The 16,446-nt window shown below is 46.7% G+C and overlaps 3 protein-coding genes across 10 annotated transcripts in view; 1 reads left to right on the plus strand and 2 right to left on the minus strand.

Moving 5' to 3' along the window:
- The window catches only part of NASP (nuclear autoantigenic sperm protein), a 34,883-nt gene extending 33,437 nt beyond the window's left edge, over positions 1-1,446 (plus strand). For all 3 annotated transcript variants that reach the window (XM_059921609.1, XM_059921600.1, XM_059921619.1), the window contains 2 exons: positions 632-760; positions 1,258-1,446. In XM_059921609.1, the coding sequence (XP_059777592.1) occupies positions 632-760; positions 1,258-1,338 (210 nt within the window). In that variant the 3' untranslated portion in view covers positions 1,339-1,446. The remainder of the gene's footprint in view (positions 1-631; positions 761-1,257) is intronic.
- A 1,240-nt stretch (positions 1,447-2,686) lies between these two features.
- On the minus strand, positions 2,687-6,916 carry CCDC17 (coiled-coil domain containing 17). The gene is given in 14 exon segments (XM_059921747.1): positions 2,687-3,246; positions 3,248-3,324; positions 3,626-3,736; positions 3,804-4,014; positions 4,185-4,388; positions 4,544-4,641; positions 4,745-4,890; positions 5,117-5,233; positions 5,481-5,599; positions 5,688-5,771; positions 5,992-6,154; positions 6,243-6,465; positions 6,567-6,671; positions 6,735-6,916. Coding segments are annotated over 14 exon segments (1,902 nt in total). The 5' UTR covers positions 6,900-6,916; the 3' UTR covers positions 2,687-3,167.
- A 1,973-nt stretch (positions 6,917-8,889) lies between these two features.
- The window catches only part of GPBP1L1 (GC-rich promoter binding protein 1 like 1), a 57,184-nt gene continuing 49,627 nt past the window's right edge, over positions 8,890-16,446 (minus strand). For all 6 annotated transcript variants that reach the window (XM_059921676.1, XM_059921685.1, XM_059921660.1 and 3 more), the window contains exons 8-12: positions 13,641-13,781; positions 13,019-13,177; positions 11,642-11,766; positions 10,644-10,746; positions 8,890-9,790 (exon numbers count right to left, since the gene is read on the minus strand). In XM_059921676.1, the coding sequence (XP_059777659.1) occupies positions 9,638-9,790; positions 10,644-10,746; positions 11,642-11,766; positions 13,019-13,177; positions 13,641-13,781 (681 nt within the window). In that variant the 3' untranslated portion in view covers positions 8,890-9,637. The remainder of the gene's footprint in view (positions 9,791-10,643; positions 10,747-11,641; positions 11,767-13,018; positions 13,178-13,640; positions 13,782-16,446) is intronic.

A 16,446-nucleotide genomic window follows, 5' to 3' on the forward strand; every position in this document is an offset into this window, starting at 1 on the left:
TTTTTTTCTCCCTCCAATGACACATGAGGACTACCTTTTCTATAAACACCCCTCATACTAGGTGCAATAAGACATTCGTTTTGCAAAAACGGGCGAGGATTTGAATGAAGATCGGTCTTGAGTGAATATGTCTTCTAGCAAAACTTTCCTGGTTTTTAGCCCAAGGGCTATCAGGAAAGGTGAGGAGGAGGACTGGTCAGATCAGCCCATCTTGGGAAGCTGGCAGGTTTACAGTACTCATTCAGCAGCAGATCTCTTGATACTTAAACTTGTGTGAGTCTGCCTTCTGCCTGTTGCAGTAATTTTTTTCTCTTGTGGAAGAGCCTGAACTCTTGCTTTGTTTCCTGACTCAAATGTAGGAATTCAAATTTGTCGGTTGGTTACTGTTCAGATCTATTCCTCATCCCCACCCCACTCTTCCATTAGAGAGGCTGACTTGGTATGTTTGGGCAGACCAATCTATTTCTGCAGAGGACAGGTTGTGGCTAGGGAGACCCTTAAAGCTGTGAATCCTGGTGTTGGGATCTTTGCACCATAGGGAAGAGGGGGGCGTTAAGGAGTTGTTTTACAGTTGTCCTTTTGAAAACATTAAGCACACTTGTGAAGCCTTCACAATTAATTATATCTTTAGAGAAAACCAGAGGAAGAGAGCCCCCGGAAAGATGATGCAAAGAAAGCCAAACAAGAGCCGGAGGTGAATGGAGGCAGTGGGGATGCTGTCTCCAGTGGAACTGAAGTTTCGGAAAACATGGAGGAGGAGGTGGGCAGTTAAGCAGGGTTTGGACACTTGCCTCATTTCCCCTTGTTGTCAGGGCCTGGGGAAACAAGTCCTGCTAAGTGCATGTTCCCCAACTTGAGCCTGTTTGGATTACTTGAGTGCAACCCTCATAAAAACAATGAGGTCATACAGGAAACAGTTTGGTTACAAAATATAGGGCGTCTCATTGACAAATGGAACCTATATACATACCACCGGTCCCACTCTAATGAATGTATGAGAAGACACTTAATTGGCAAGACCATTCAGTCTTTTTTTGCTCCTCTTTCTAACATATGAACACTGGCTCTGTCAGCCCTGTTACAGAGAATTTAGGAAATGTCCTCATATCTTGTGGTCATTGCCCTTTTAGTGTAGAGAGCGAAGCAAAATTTAAGGGACCTGTGTCTATTTCCTCTGACTGAGGCCTGCTCAGTTGTGTAAGAAAGAATGGCTTAAAGTAGGGTCACTTATGCCCAGGCTCCCTGTTTATCTTCCAGGCTGAGAATCAGGCTGAAAGCCGGGCAGCAGTGGAGGGGACAGTGGAGGCTGGAGCTACAGTTGAAAGCACTGCATGTTAAGAGAGGGAGCAGAGCCTTCCTCCCAATGGAAAGTGTTTTTGTATATAATGTATTTTTTCACTTTTGGGGGATTCTTTTTGTATAACTTCAATAAAGATTGTAAGCAAAGGTTGAGGCTTTGATGATTTTTTTTTTTCCCCCTTAAATATTGGCTAAATGTGTGCCTTGGAGCACTCCGGGTTTTATATGGTGGCCAAAGGTTTTTGTGGGTTTTTGTTTCCTCCTCTGTGCCGATCTCTGTGTTGGAAGTTCTAAACCAGATTCCTGTCTGTCTAATGTGGAGGTGATGAAATCAAGTGTGGCTGTAGGCCCTTATCTTCCAATGGTGCTATATTTTTTCCATCATAAATACTCTGAACCCAGCTGTCTTGCGAACTTTGAATGGTGCTCTCCCTGGACAGGGGCTATAAAAGACATGGTGAAGATCTTGCTCTTTGGTGCTGATACTGTTTGATGGACTTTGACTGTGAACTGATAACAGCTTCTAAGCCAGGCCTTAGGTGGCACCTGTCTTATCCACCTGTCTCCAACTGGGGCCATAATCCTGTCCTGGAAAAAAGAACTGAAGAAAACTTGGGGCTGGGGAGCGGGGAGTGATCCTTGAGGAAACTGGTGTGCTAACTGTAGAAAATTGAGCTTTCTGGTTTGAAAGTGACTAAGGGAGTGATTGACTGATGGACACTCTGGATGTTGTTGGAAGAAAGAATCTGTGGGGAGAACTGGCTGGTTGAGTTATATTTGTTATAACAAAATATCAACAGTTGGAATTGTTAGTTGTCCACAGTTTTGACTTCTTAAATAAAGATGCTAAAAAGCTCTTGGTCTCTGGACTTGTGTTTAAAGATCTTAAAGTGGGATCCTGGGCTGCCTGGAGCGTTTCAGTGGGATGTGGGGTTGAAAGGTGGATAATGGCTCAGCAATTCTGGCTGCCCAGCGTAAGGGTGCTGGTGCTTAGGGCACTGTTACTAAAGCCATCCCATTGGGCCCTCACTGATGTCCAGGGTGCAGGGCTAGTGTGAGACCCATGACTCGGCTGCCTCTGACCTGACCTTTAAGGAATTGCTATACACCAGGCAGTATTTGGATCTGAATTCCAAACAGTGCCTGCCCTCTACTACCTAAGGGGTTTAGTAATTCCAGCATTCACAGGGCTACTTTGCTGCACTGTACAGACAGCAGGTTAGAACCTGCGGTTTGAATATCCAATGTTGGAGGTGGAGGGAGCTCTTGACTACCAGGCCTTTGACCTTTGGCTGACACTGGGGTCTGGGGCCACGCCCAATATAACAATTCAGGTTTCACTTGTGACCATCCCCGCTGCCGGCAACTTGGGAGGAACATGACTGGGTTGTCTTTCTGTAAGTATATATGGCTACAGGAGCTCCCTGTTTCATGGTGAGCTTGAGAACCTGGAAGGCTTCCTGGACGATGTCCTGAAGAAGCTTGGATTTGGATAAAGAAGTGGGCGGTAAGATGCTTTAGCAAAAAAAACAGGAATGAGTTCATCAAGTTCCTTTAGCTGGATGAAAGACTGTCTCGAAGTCACCTTTCAGAGAATTTTCTTATATGCCAGGCAATACTGTAAATACCTGACATACCTGTTTAATCCTCACATCAGTCTTTTTTACAAAAGGATAAGAAAGGCCAAGTACTTGTGGAAGGTTGTAGAGCTGTGATTGGAGCTCACGTTATGTGTTCACATCTGTATTATTTCCTTCCAGACCCTCTGTCAGAACACGGAGTAGTAAAGCTGCAGATGGGAGAACAGGCCTCAGTCTAGGCCCCAGTCCTGTGCCTGTGAAGCTACTCATACGCCCATTCTTCTGGACTCAGAAAGCCAGTGGGGGTGGGTCAAAGCTGTGCTGAGGGCCCAAACCCTCTCTGTGCTTGACTCTGCCGCTGGTGGGGTTCTTCAGGAGGAGGGGGGTCAACAAAGCCAGCTGTTGGGGCCAGGGAGCTGGCCTCCAGTGAAGATGAGTTGGGCACCTGTGGAACAAGGAGAAGGTAGATCTTTAGCAAAAGGTTTATGTAGAGGTTAACAGCACAGGTTCTGGCATCAGACCACCTTAGAGTCAACTGCTTACTGTGAACCAAGTTAACCTTGTGCTCTGATTTTCTTATTTGTTTACACAGTAGTACATACCTAATAGGATATGTGAGAGTCACATGAGTTAATCCACAGAAAACATTTAGTAGTGGGTTGGCACATACATAGTGGTCAACAAATGCTGGTTATTAACCACATCAGCCACACCTGTGAGGTCCCCAGCTATAGTTGGGCCCTTACCAGAGGTGGGTACTGGTACTCGTGGGCACTTGCTGGATTGATCTCTGCCAGTGTCTGGACATCTGCATCTCTTGCATTCACCAGCCGCAGAAAGAGCTCGGCCTGACCTACCTGGGAAGAGGTGAAATGGTACTGCATCTGTACTGTGGAGGACCCAGTCCCCATCCTCCACACTCACCTGGGGAATCCCATTCAGCTGCCCAAGGCTAAGGCTGGGGTCCAGAGGAAGGGTCCGAAGTGGGAGACGCCAACGACCACTTAGCACCCTCTGCTCCCGGTCAAATAGCACCAGTGAGGCCCAGGCTTTTGGCTGTGGTGCCTTAGCCCATGCCAGCCCCTGCCAGGCCTGCAGCTCACAGACCAAGGATACTGATGGTGAGGGTGGTAGTCTAGAGCAACCAAAAACAGGTGTCAGGAGCCAGAAGTGGCTCTGCTCCCTTCCTAGGACTTGGCCCTCAGGGCCAGTGGCCCTGTATACAGATGAGAAAATGTAGCAGAATGAGGGACAAGCCTCAATTGCGGCAAAAAGCGCCAACATCATAAATCCCCACCTACTGACCTGGGTATAGGCTGCCTGCTGGCAAGGATGGCACAGTTGCCCATGGGCCCAGGAGCTGGAGGTGGGGGCAAGCAAAGGGCTGGGGGCAACGCTGTGGTCCCTCCTGTATCCTGTCCATCTCGGGCCAAGCCAGTCATTAGTTGCACCCAAATCCAAGAAGCCTCAAGGCCCCGCAGGAAGTCATAGAAAATGACAAGGCCAGCCCTAGGAAACACAGGCCTTAAGTGCACACACACCCAAGTCCTCTCACCCTCCCAAACCCCAGCCAGTCCCCCCACCCTAGCTGGCCCTAGTGGGTCTCCTTAACCAGCAGTGGTGACCAAGTCACAGAGGATGTCAAAGGAGGGAGCAGGCCTCACCCAGGGTCGTAGGGTGCAGGGCCCAGAACGTCAGTTGTGGGCAGGAGGAAGTGTGGATCCAGGCCCAGGTTCCTGGTCATGGTTCCAGAAAGCTGCGACTGCAGGGGAAGAGTCAATTCCTCCAGAAAGCCTCCTAGGTGTTCTATGCTCCCCCAACCACACAGAGCAGAACTGCCCCTGTCCCAACCCCTGGGTCCTCACAGCCTTTTCAGCGCCACCCAAGAATAGGATGCCTGTGGAGTGTGGAAGCGGCGGCAGCGGGAGAGCCACTGGAGGCGGGAGCCTTGGGGGATCTTCCCTCCTCAGGCATGGGCTGGGATTGACCACAAGTCTCGGCTCCTCGTGCCCTAGGTGCAGGGGAAGAGTAGGGCGCCCTTGAGCAGGACGCGGCAAGTAACTGGGCTGCGGTACCCCTCCCCCAAGAGCCAAACAGACACCTGGAGATCGGCATGGACACGGACTGATGGGGCTCAGACACAGGTCTTATTCCCCGTGCATGGTGCCTCTAACCCCTTCCTCTGAGCCTGGCCTGCTGGCGAGGGCTAGGCGGGGTGGAATTGGGTGCTCACTGACCCCAGGGCACCCGGCCTGCACCCCTCTGCGTCTGCAAAGCCAGGATTTCTGCCTCCAGGCGCCGATTTTCAGCCTCCACTGCTAGAAGCTCCTTGAATGCGGCACCTGCCTGTCTTCCTGCGATTGAACAAGTTTGACCTGTCACCTCTGACAACTGGTGACCAGCTGCTCTGAGCAGCTCTCCAGCCTTAGGACTCTCTGGACAAGGCTGGACTTGTCGGCTAACATTCCAGGCACCCCCGCCAAGACAGGTGTTCTACCTCGGGTTTTTGCTCAAGTGGTTCCCAAGCCAAAGACGTCCTCCCTCATCGCCCTTTTCTCTCCCCAGGGCTAAGGCCCTCCTGGCTGGCCCCCTCATGTTCACCCCTGCGGGTCCGCGACCGCCGAAGCTCCAGAGCTGACGCCTCCACTTGTAACTGCCATATCCAGCCCAGAACGCCGGTGTCCCGGCCCCCGCCTCGAATGTAGGCCTCACGCAGGGCCCTAGGGAGTAGGGGACAAGAAGGCAGAAGCGTTTTTCCCGGATCGATCAGCGCTTTGCCCCGTGCCCGCCTCGGGGCTCGGATCTTACCCGATCTCCGCAGCCAGAGTCCCTGGGTTTGCCTGTAGCACTGGACCACAGAGTTCTGCCTCTCTTAAGGCGTTCAGCCGGGTCCTGGGGTGGAGGACGGCCGGCGCGGGGGCGGAATCAAGAACCTAGACCCAGGGCCTCCGGCAGCGCCGCCCCTTCCCGACCTCACTCGCGCGGCCTTCCAGCCGCGACCGGGCGCATACCTCGCGCGTCCAGCCGGGCCAGGCCCCGCCCCCCCGCTCCGGCCCCGCCCCTCCGCCAGCCGGTGACTCGGAACTCCTGGGATCCGGCTCGTCGGCCTCACCCGGGGTTGGCCTGTAGTTGCTGAACGTGCGCCCCTAACTCCTCTAGAGCACCCCGCGTTCGCCCGGCCTCTGCCCGGAGTTCTCGGAGCTCCCGCTCCAGGCTGAATATGCGTGATTTCCCGTCCCGGGTCCAAGCCAAACCTTGGAGGTGCCGGCTCAGTTCTGAGGGGGTAAGAGATCAAATCAGAACGGGTCGGGCGACCTCAAGCCAAGGGGGAGGGTGGGCCCTTGTCCCCCTCTTTTCCCTTACCCTCGCCGCGTCGCTCGAGGGCACAGCTCTGTGCCTTGATCTCTGCCAACCGCCTTGCGCGAGTCCGGTGCAGCGCCCGCAGCCGCTCGCCGGGGCTCCCAGCAGCCTCGTAGTTGGGACCCTGAGTCGGTGCCTCTGACCGCCTCCAGGGCCCCTGTGACCCGCTGGGGACCTCTGTTATGCTGGGTCGCATTTCCTGCAGATACAGCCGCAGCCGCTGCACCTGGAGGTAACAGTAACCCGCAATCTCTATGTTGGGGTAATCTGACCCACACGTGATCTATAGGTTTGGGGGGGATGCTCAGTGGGGAAATCCAGGTGTACCTCATCTGTTAGCCTCTTCAGAGCCGATTTGCTGGCCTCCTGGTCTGGGAGGCCCTGGTGTTCTTGTGGCACAACCTGGGTACAGGGTGTGGGGTGAGGAATCCTCTGAGAGTTGCAATCACTTCAGTACCCTCTCATGGCCATGGAGGAGGCCCTTACCCTGGGTACCCGTGGTTCAGTGGCTATTGGGGGCTGTTCTCCAACTGTCAGCTCCCGGGGCTGACGGCCAATGCAGAAGCGCTGAGTGTGGGTGGCCAGCAGGGCCCAGGAACGGAAAACCATGTCACAGGACCCACAGGGCAGGAGCCCTGGTTCCCTGGAGTGGGAGGCCATGGGATGGGACTCCTTTCCTGATACCAGCCAAGACCTGCAGAAGACAGGACAGAGGGGCAGAGGAAAGGGAAAGGAGGATGAAACAGCCAAAGGCAGAGAGGAAAGGCCAGGTTTACCGGGTCAAGTTTATGTTTGGGGAGGAGCTAAAGCTCCCTGGGCAACAACCTCAGGTCTGGGCAGGTCTGGAGAGTGAGCGGGAAGGCTTGGTCACCTTAGGGAGGAGCCCCTGGCTTGAAAAAGATGTCATGAAATCTGTTCCACCTCATTGCATGAGTATGGGCAAGTCTCTAACACCACACCTTGGTTTTCTTGCCTATATTAATAAAGGGGAGCAAAGAGCTGCCTCCTAAACTAGCTGAGCCCATATCACATACTCCGTCTTGGTTATTTAATAGCCTCTGGCAGGGAGGTGTCATCTTGTTCGTTCTAGTTTTGCCCAACTGGACGTAACCCAAGTTAGTGTCATTCTCCATTCCAAGGAATACCTGAGAGAGGAGGCATTCTGCCTGGAAACCATGTCTTTCCCGTAGACTAAAAGCTTTTCCTTGCACGGTGCCTCTCTGGAAGTAACATCTTTTGCATAACCAAGTCACACCAAGGCTCCCTAACTCCTAGTTCCTGCCCCTAGGCACCGCCCTGCCGCCCCCCCCCAAGATAATCAACACAGCCGAAGGAATGAAAGTTCTGGGAAAACACAATGAATCAGAAGAGGGAATCAAATACAGAAAGGTAGCTCTTCACTCAGGACTAGCCAGCGGCCACACAGGCCCCATTCCTGCTGACCAGATTTCCCTGCCACCCCCCCCAAATATATGAATCCAACAGACGCAGGAGCTCTGACCTAGCCCCATGTTTCTAAACAAGGCAGGTAGTGGTGCCCCCGCTCCCAGGTATGTTAAGGCCAAGCTATGACTAGCAGCAGGTTACAAAGTGTTTCAAAGTATGTAATCTCAATTGTCCAGCTCAATTCCAAGTGGAAAAGAGGTACATTTTTAGAAATTTGTTCTGAGAAAGCTACTAAGTGGCAAGCTGAAGACCAAACATACAGGATATCTCTATGTCAACCTACTTCTCATTTCCAGTTTATAGTTCATTTTATAGTATTTCATTGATCCTATGATGCATTTTTTCATATTTTAACACTAAAATCAGGATTCACAATTAATGGAGTGTCATAACTGTCAAGTTTTCTTATTAGTACATAAAGTGTCTTAAAATAGATATACTCAATGAAATATGATATAGTTCTTTCTGTTCTATCTCAACCACCATTTCCACAGTTCACATGTGGACTGCTTATACTACTAGCAGGAGAGACTACAGTACGTTATGGCACATAAGGTCTCTGCCTTCCTAGCCTTCAGAATCTAGCAATTATCATGCTGGTTTCTCTACCTCTAGTCTCTACCCCTTCTGGAGCCTACACTACAAGTTAGTTTCACCCTTCTAACAAGTGTTCAGGCCTGTTACTCCTTTGCTTGTCTCCCATTACAGCATGATCTCGGGCCTCTATATCCACTAGGGACCATGTGCTGTAGGGCTGGCCGAAGAGTGCCAGTGTCAGTTATCTGTTGTTTAGTTTAACTTCTAATTGTCCATCAGATCTTGGCCTAAGGTTCCATTTTTTATGTAACCCTACTGAGCTGGATGCTCCTTGCATTCCCAGGGCCTTGCACAATGCCCGGGACACGCTATGTTCTTATTTAGCAGAAAAATTGAGGCACAGACTTCCTTAAAGTAGGAACACTGGTAAATACATGGGCACTGAAAAACAGTTTCAGAAAGGAAACCTGGGTTTCTGATTTTATTACTGGTAGTTTATTGCGCAGGTTTTTCTGCATCAAAAACATATCTGCTAAAAGGAGAAACAGGTGTGTCTGAATTCAGATTTTTTTTTTTCCCTCAGACCTCTAAAAGTAGTATTTCCCCTAAAAAAGAATCCACTCATCTAATTTTAAAGAAAATATACTTCTTACACAAGACAATCCAAACTGATGCAAAATATTTATTCCAAGTTAGTTATTTTATGCAGTAGTTTTCCCCCTCAACAGACTTGTGATAACCACATCTTTTAAATCTGTAAATAATGTTATCAAAATAATCTTAATCTTTGAAATCTCACAAAAATGTATATTTTACAATCCACCCTGAATATCAAGGCTGCAAGAATAACACAACATTTCCTATATCCAAATATTTTACAGCTGTACCCAGAAAGAAAAAAAAAAAAAAGTGAAAAAACCATATATGCTGGGTTAAGGGCTAATGTTACCCGAGCAGCCAGAAATAAAATAAAATATCCAAATTATTAGCATTAATTTAATACAATTATAACTTCAATAGTCACTTTGTCATTGACAATGATTGCTTGAGCACAGGGGTGAGTGCCCCAAGGGCTGGTAGTAGAAGCTGCTGCTGCAGACCAGTGTCTCCTCCTCTCTGCCCTGCCAGCTTCCACCTGTGCATCGCCCCATATACACTGTGTGTATGTGTGTGTGTTTTAAAAATCTTTCCCACCACACGAAGTTCTATTAAGCAGATAACAGGGAAGAACAACAACAAAAGCTTAACAAGCCAATCGCTCGCTCTCTCTTTGGGATATGATTATTTCCCTTGTGCATGAAGTATTCAACAACAACATAAGAAAAGGAAAAGGAAAAGAACGATTTCTTCTGTATAACCCCTAAACACACAAGCTGAGTTTACTGGGTCAGATTTAACAGTAAGCATTTATATGCCTACTTCCAGGCATCGTCATCAGATGTTTCACTGCTACTTGTTTCCGTGTCTGAGTCCTCAAACTCTGCTTTGTAAGTGTTTCTCCAAGGGGAGAATAGGCTAGAACTTCGGCTCTGCAAGAAGCCATTCTTCCCAAAGCCATTTCTTCTCAGCTGTGGTTGGCATGGGAAAGAAAGAAAAAGACAACTATCAGTAACTACACTGGCCCATGGGACCTGGGAAAGGCCAGGCCTCAATTCAATTCTAGGCAGAATGTAAAGGGGGACCCTTCTAAGAGACTGAAGATTTCTTACAGCAGTGCTTTTCAAACTGTAATGTGCCAATGAAATCACCTAAGGATCTCTTCAAAATGCACACTGATTCAATATGTCTGGGGTACAGTTTGAGATTTCCTATTTCGACAAGTTCTCAGGTGATGGCAATGACAGGGGAACAGAGTTCTGAGTAGCAAAGTCTTTATGTCAACCTATACTTTTCTTTATAGGATTTTAACACCATTGTTATTTATGCTTTAAATATATACCACCAGAACGTAAGTTTCATGAAGGTTGTGGAGACCTGGCAGTGTTTTACTCAGAGAAAGAATCCAGGCATCTGTTGAAGAAATTCAGATAGGCTATTTGGCTTCTTGGCTCTGGCTGGAGTACCAGAGGTAAACCACAGCGCTGGAAGCAGAGGGTTAGCCTGCTTAGCCACAGACCAAGGGCTCAGCCCATAACCTTGGGAATACAGCCTTGTGGTTCTGATAAGGAGTTAGAGCTTCCAGGATGAAATAACATACTGCTTTCTGAAATCTGCTAACTACTGACCTGGTTTTTGTGTCCACCACTGGCCTGGGCAGAATGAGATGCTCCTCCATATTTCTACAACGGCAACTTATTAAGTAACTTTTCTTTTTCAAGGTCTTCCTCACACCCTAAACTGGGGCTTCCTAAGGGCAATGATTGTCCTAACTCCTTTCTCTCCTAGTCATTAACTGGTCTCCAGCAAAAGTTTATGACATACCTCCTCTGTCTTCATGTGGAACTCTTTGAGCTCATCCTCTGTGAGGGGAAGGCAATTCTCATCATTTTCAGGATACTCCTGCCATCCCATCGCTTTCAATAACCTGGTGGAGGCAGGTCAGGCAAAGAAAATATACCTTTAAGCGTTAAGTGAGAAGTCCACAACTTCCCAGCCCAGGGGCAATGGTACCCACTTAGATGTTAGAGAAGAAACTTGGGTTTTTCTTTTCTTCCCAGTGGGATAAGCTTTAATTATGACTACTTAGGTGCTTGGAATTAGATGGAGGATCTCCGTAGTTGCTCTTTGGAGAGCATAAGAGCTATAGAGAAGGGACGGTAGAAGTAGCAGTATAGAGTCAAACTATCCCACAGACGAAACAGAAGAAATCTCACTTTGTCTCCTGTGAGCAAATTAGCACATAGCCACATGTACCTAAGTTCTCTTTTAATTTCATGGCATTGTGGACTCCATAACCTTGTGATCTTGTTGACCCCTTTTAAAGTTCCTCTGGACAGGAGCCCCTTTTCAGGAAGGTACTTGGCAGGCCCCATCTGCCATCCAGTTGCCCACACAGCTTGGCTGGCTCTGTGTTCAAGGCCCTCATTTAAAGAACAAGCTCCATTACCTTCAGGCCTCATGAATCCCAAGGCCCCTTAAAGGGGTCTTGTGGTAACTGCTCACTTGGGCCAGGAGGGGCCAAGGGGCCACCACAACAGCACCAGGAAACAGGTCTCACCCCACCCCACCCCTTCCACTCGGAGCCTTAAACTGAGCCTGAAACTAAACTACAAGAAAGCCTTGGAGAGGAGGGTGTGAAAACGCTAGCTGAGTCTGTAAAGGAATACCCGGTGGGCAACAGGCCAACCTGCGGCACACAGAGAGAACAAGGTGTGGTGCTGGGGGCACTTCTCTCTGTACTGGACTCTGAAATGTCTTAAGTATGTTGAAACTCCTTGTAGGCCATACACAGCATGCCTTGTGATCTGATCCTCACTTACCTGTGCTCTGCTTCCAAAGAGTGAGAGAGGACCTCCCCTTCGTCTTCTACGGGGAGAGCAAGACCATTCTGATGACAGCTTTCCTCTCCATTTTCTTTTGGTTCAGGTGTGCTGTTGTCCTCTGACTGCAATAAGGAAAGGAAGGACATATTTGGTTTAATACTCCTTTGGGGCAAGATAAGCAATCTAAGAGATTAAGAAGTCAGAACCCAGGAAAATGCTTTCTAGAAGAGGATCTCAGCCAATAGTTTTTTCCCACTTAAAAATGAGAACTTGCTAATAAGATTTCCAAAGAATACTAACTGGCTACCATCTTAACTTCAGGTTATGTCAACTGTGGCAGAAGCTACTAGATGCCTATGCAATATCAATTTTCTATTCTTCTTTACTGATTTGGACTAAGGAACCAATGCGCTCAGCTTTTAAAAAGTTCACTTTCCTAGGCTCCCTTGCAGCTAGGAGTGGCTATTTGACAGTTGGCCAATAAAATGTAAGTGGAAATTGCAGGGGTGGCTTTTAAGAAAGCATTTAAAAAAGGGACAGACATCCCTTTTCAGGTTTTTGGCTCTGTCCTTTCCCTAACTAGAATGTGGACGGGAGCACAACTACCCTAGTTCCAAGGCGACCAAAACTTACAAGTTTCCTGATAATACGAATGAGCTGCCATTACCCTCTTGGACAGGGAACTCTAACCTTCCTGTTGCAGGATACCAAAAAGAAACCCTCTTGTTTTACGGTTCTGTTCGTCAGATTTTCTTATATTAGAATTAAATATAATCCTTAAAGGGACTTCCCTGGTGGTCCCATGGGTAAGACTCCGTGCTCCCAATGCAGGGGGCCCGGGTTCAATCCCCGGTCAGGGAACTAGATCCTGCATGCATGCCGCAACTAAGAAGTCTGCATGCTGCAACTAAGAGTTTGCATACCACAACTAAGACCTGGAGCAGCCAAAATAAATAAATAAATATTAATATATATATATACACACACACATATATATAAATATATATATAAATATATACTATATTTATATTACATTATAATATACTATATATTATTATATTTTATATATATATAATATTACACATATATATAATCCTTAAAAAAGCTTCTATAATTTACCAACTCCAATTCAAGGCTTAGGCAGTGCTGCCCTGTTTAAGAGCACTAAGTCCCAAGGCAGCTATCATTGAAATGAGCCCTAATTTGAAATATGCTGAACAAAGAACTGAACTCACTTTATCACAGACTGTTACTCCTCCAGACAAATCTCTGTCATTTAAAAAATGTACCACATCTTTCTCCCTTAAGAACAAAAAGTACATGTATAACATAGAAAAACACTTATGTTGCCCCAGAAAAACCCTTTGCTCTTACATCCTCCAGCTTCTCACAGTCTCTGCTCTCTGAGAAGTCTCCATTCCGGTCATCCTTCAGAGTCTTCAGGAACTCGCTCTTCCTGTCAGTAGTTCGGCGGGTCAACTTGGTCAGACGAGAGGAGCTGATCTCAATTGGAGGAGTGGTGCTGGCGGGGCTCTGGGCAAATACCACAAATAGGTTGCTCTTGACAGCAAAGAGTAAGTACTGGGATTCTCTAGGCCACTTCTACATGGTACTGCTTTCCAGAATCTCGTAGCCTATTTATCACTCTTTTACCAAAAATAAACTATCCTTTTCATTTAAACAGACTTCAGCTCTGCAGAGTTCTTACAGTTAAAACCAGATGGTTTAAATAGCACCTCTCCGATCTTTCTCCAGACGCCAGCATAACGCCAGTCAAACACAGGCCAACCCTGGTTTACCAAAGGGCAATGACCCCACCCAGCTACTGCCCATCTTTGGATGCTAATGGGAATCACCAGTAAAAAAATGACTTTGAGCTAAGCATAACTACAAAGGAAATGGAGTTAGAGCTGTACATGTCACAACACTTACCTCAGTTTAAGTAAATGGGAAATGGCAACTTTAGAAAAGGCTGCTTAGCTTTATTCTCACTCACCTCTTTGGGAGAGCTTAAAACTATACCACCAGCCAGTACTACTGGTTTGGTAACAGAGATTGGACTGGTAAAAGCAGACTCCCGGCTAGAGGAAAGGGATCCTGATTTGTGTTCCATTCTGTTAGCTTTCCACGCACTGGGCTACATGGGAAGAAAGAACAAATCAGTCAGAACAGCATGCAGACAGAAGCTCAGCCTGTAAGATCATAAAGAGTGAAATGTTGTGTGCAAACATGAATTCCAAGAGTTTACCTGTCTCAACACGATTGGGAGGTATATAACCTTGAAGGAAAAAGGCAGACAGGAATCAGAAAAGCCATGGGATATTAACAGGTATTTCTCAAAAACAGAGCCCTAGTCCAATAAGCCTGGGAGATGCTAGGCTGAATATAGTTCAACAACAGGTTTCTTTTACTGTGCTGTTTCTCAAAGCACTTAACTATATATGTGAATTGAGAGGCAGATACACTACACAGCATTTTCTAAACTTATTTGACCCCCCCAAATGTTTTCTTTTATAGTGTGCTGTTAACCTCTGATGTAATCCTGACAACCCTCCACCCCTGCCTCCAAAGAGCATATCAGAAAAATGATGTTTTCTAGGAACACTGATGGCAGGAGGCTAGTTACAGGCCAGGGTGGGCAATATAAATGGCTGGACAATCCTGATTTAGTCCAGAGGCCCTTCTTTTGCTCGGCCTTGTGGGGTCTGGGCCCATTCTGTCACTCTGGCCCTGACCCCAACTATGATGGCAGCATAGTGTAAATGGAATACTCCATTTTTCCTGAGTCAATCACTCTTGTCTGAGGCACATCAATGGAGTGAGGCTAAAGAAAGTAAAAAAGTCTGTTTTACCAAAATGAAACAATTAGAAGCAAGAGACCTCTAGGACAAAGGAAGGGTCTGAGTGAAAAGGATTTCTTTGTTATTAAAGAAGATACTATAGGCTAAAGAAAGGAATAAACTTAACAGAGTTATCTACTATGTACCAGATGCCTGATCTATTTTATTTAATTCTTAACCCAATCAGGTATAATTATGTCAAGTTTTTACAGAGAATTACACTAACATTAAGAAAGCTATGTAATTTGTCCAAGGTTACTCAACTAGGATACAATATTGTTTTCCACAATGCCTCCAAAAAGAGCATGCCCGCAGATAAAAGAGACAACGACCTAACTGGAATGGAAATTAATTTTTTTCTTGCACTGATGAAAATATAAACATGGCTGCTTATTCAGGCTAAATATCAAAGACAATAGTTTCCCAGAGTTGCAGAAGGTCACCAGATGCCTTGTCTTTCTTTTAATATTGCCACCTCAGGGCGCAGAAACAGGTGAGTACGATACAGTAGTACGTAGTACAATAGTTTTACCAGACAGTGTTATGTGCAACAGGATACTAACATCTCTGTCCAGCTTTATTCAAACTTAATTTTCAGTAATTCAAACACTATATTATATAGTGTTTGGCTGCTCACTAGAGAAAACCATTATGCCCTGTACCCCCTTTATTAGAGGAATTATATACGTAGAAATCCACTAAGGTGAGGCACAAACCATTATGTATAAAATAAGCTACAAGGATATATTGTACACCAGGAGGAATAATGGAGTATAACCTTTAAAAATTATGAAATCACTATATTGTACACCTGTAACTTATATATTGTACATCAACCACACTTCAATCAATCAATAAAGGAAGGAAAAAAAAGGAATCCACTAAAGTGAATCATATATCAGCTGCTGTTTTCTTTTTAAAATATCCTCTCCTTTTCTCCTAACTCCAAATCAACCTCAACTCTCCACCTCAAATGATCCTGTCTTCTCCTACTGGACTGACGCCAGAAGTCACTGGATCCGGGCCTTCCCTGGTGGCGCAGTGGTTAAGAATCCGCCTGCCAATGCGGGGTACGTGGGTTCGATCCCTGGCCTGGGAAGATCCCACATGCCATGGAGCAACTAAGCCCGTGTGCCACAACTGCTGAGCCTGTGCTCTAGAGCCCGTGAGCCACAACTACTGAAGCCCGCGCGCCTAGAGCCTGCGCTCCGCGAGAAGAGAACCCACTGCAATGAGAAGCCTGCGCACCGCAAAGAGTAGCCCCTACTTGCTGCAACTAGAGAAAGCCCACGTGCAGCAATGAAGACCCGATGCAGCCAAAGATAAATTAAAAAATAAAATGAAGTTATAAAAAAAAAAAAAAATGTCGTCACTGGATCCAAATTCTCCCCAATTCTCTCCTTTGCATCTCAAGTTCCTTTGATAGGTCCCCCTCCCTTTCTACCATTCTACATCCATTTGTTCTCATTCCTTTATGAATTTATCAATTATTTCTCCTTTGTATCTTTACTCTCCTTCTCTCTAGTAAGTTCTTCCATTTTATCTACAAACATGCTAAGCCACCTTACTGAAGCTAAGGGGAAAAAAACCAAAGATATTATTTTCCCTTTTACTACAATCCTTTTATTTCCAAACTTTTCTGCATAAGTCAGTATCTGCTTTCACTTGTTCATTCTTACTATTTAATTCCCTGCAACACTCAACTCTATCCCCATTTTAATGAAACAGCTCTTTCAACAAATAAGCAAAAATCTTGTCTTCATATTACATTCAATGGCCAGCTTTAAAAAATCTGTTTTTGTAGAAGAAGCGATTACTTGTTACCTATCTTTTCTGAACCTGTCCCTCTTTCCCTTCTCAATTCCCTGATGCTTCATTCTCTTCTCGCCTCCTGAATTCCTTTCAGTCTATTCAGTGGAGGCAGGCATACTCAGTGCTCTTCTACTGCCATCTGTTCCTAGG

The sequence above is a fragment of the Balaenoptera ricei genome, chromosome 1 (assembly GCF_028023285.1).
Source record: "Balaenoptera ricei isolate mBalRic1 chromosome 1, mBalRic1.hap2, whole genome shotgun sequence".
In the NCBI taxonomy this organism is placed as follows: domain Eukaryota; kingdom Metazoa; phylum Chordata; class Mammalia; order Artiodactyla; family Balaenopteridae; genus Balaenoptera; species Balaenoptera ricei.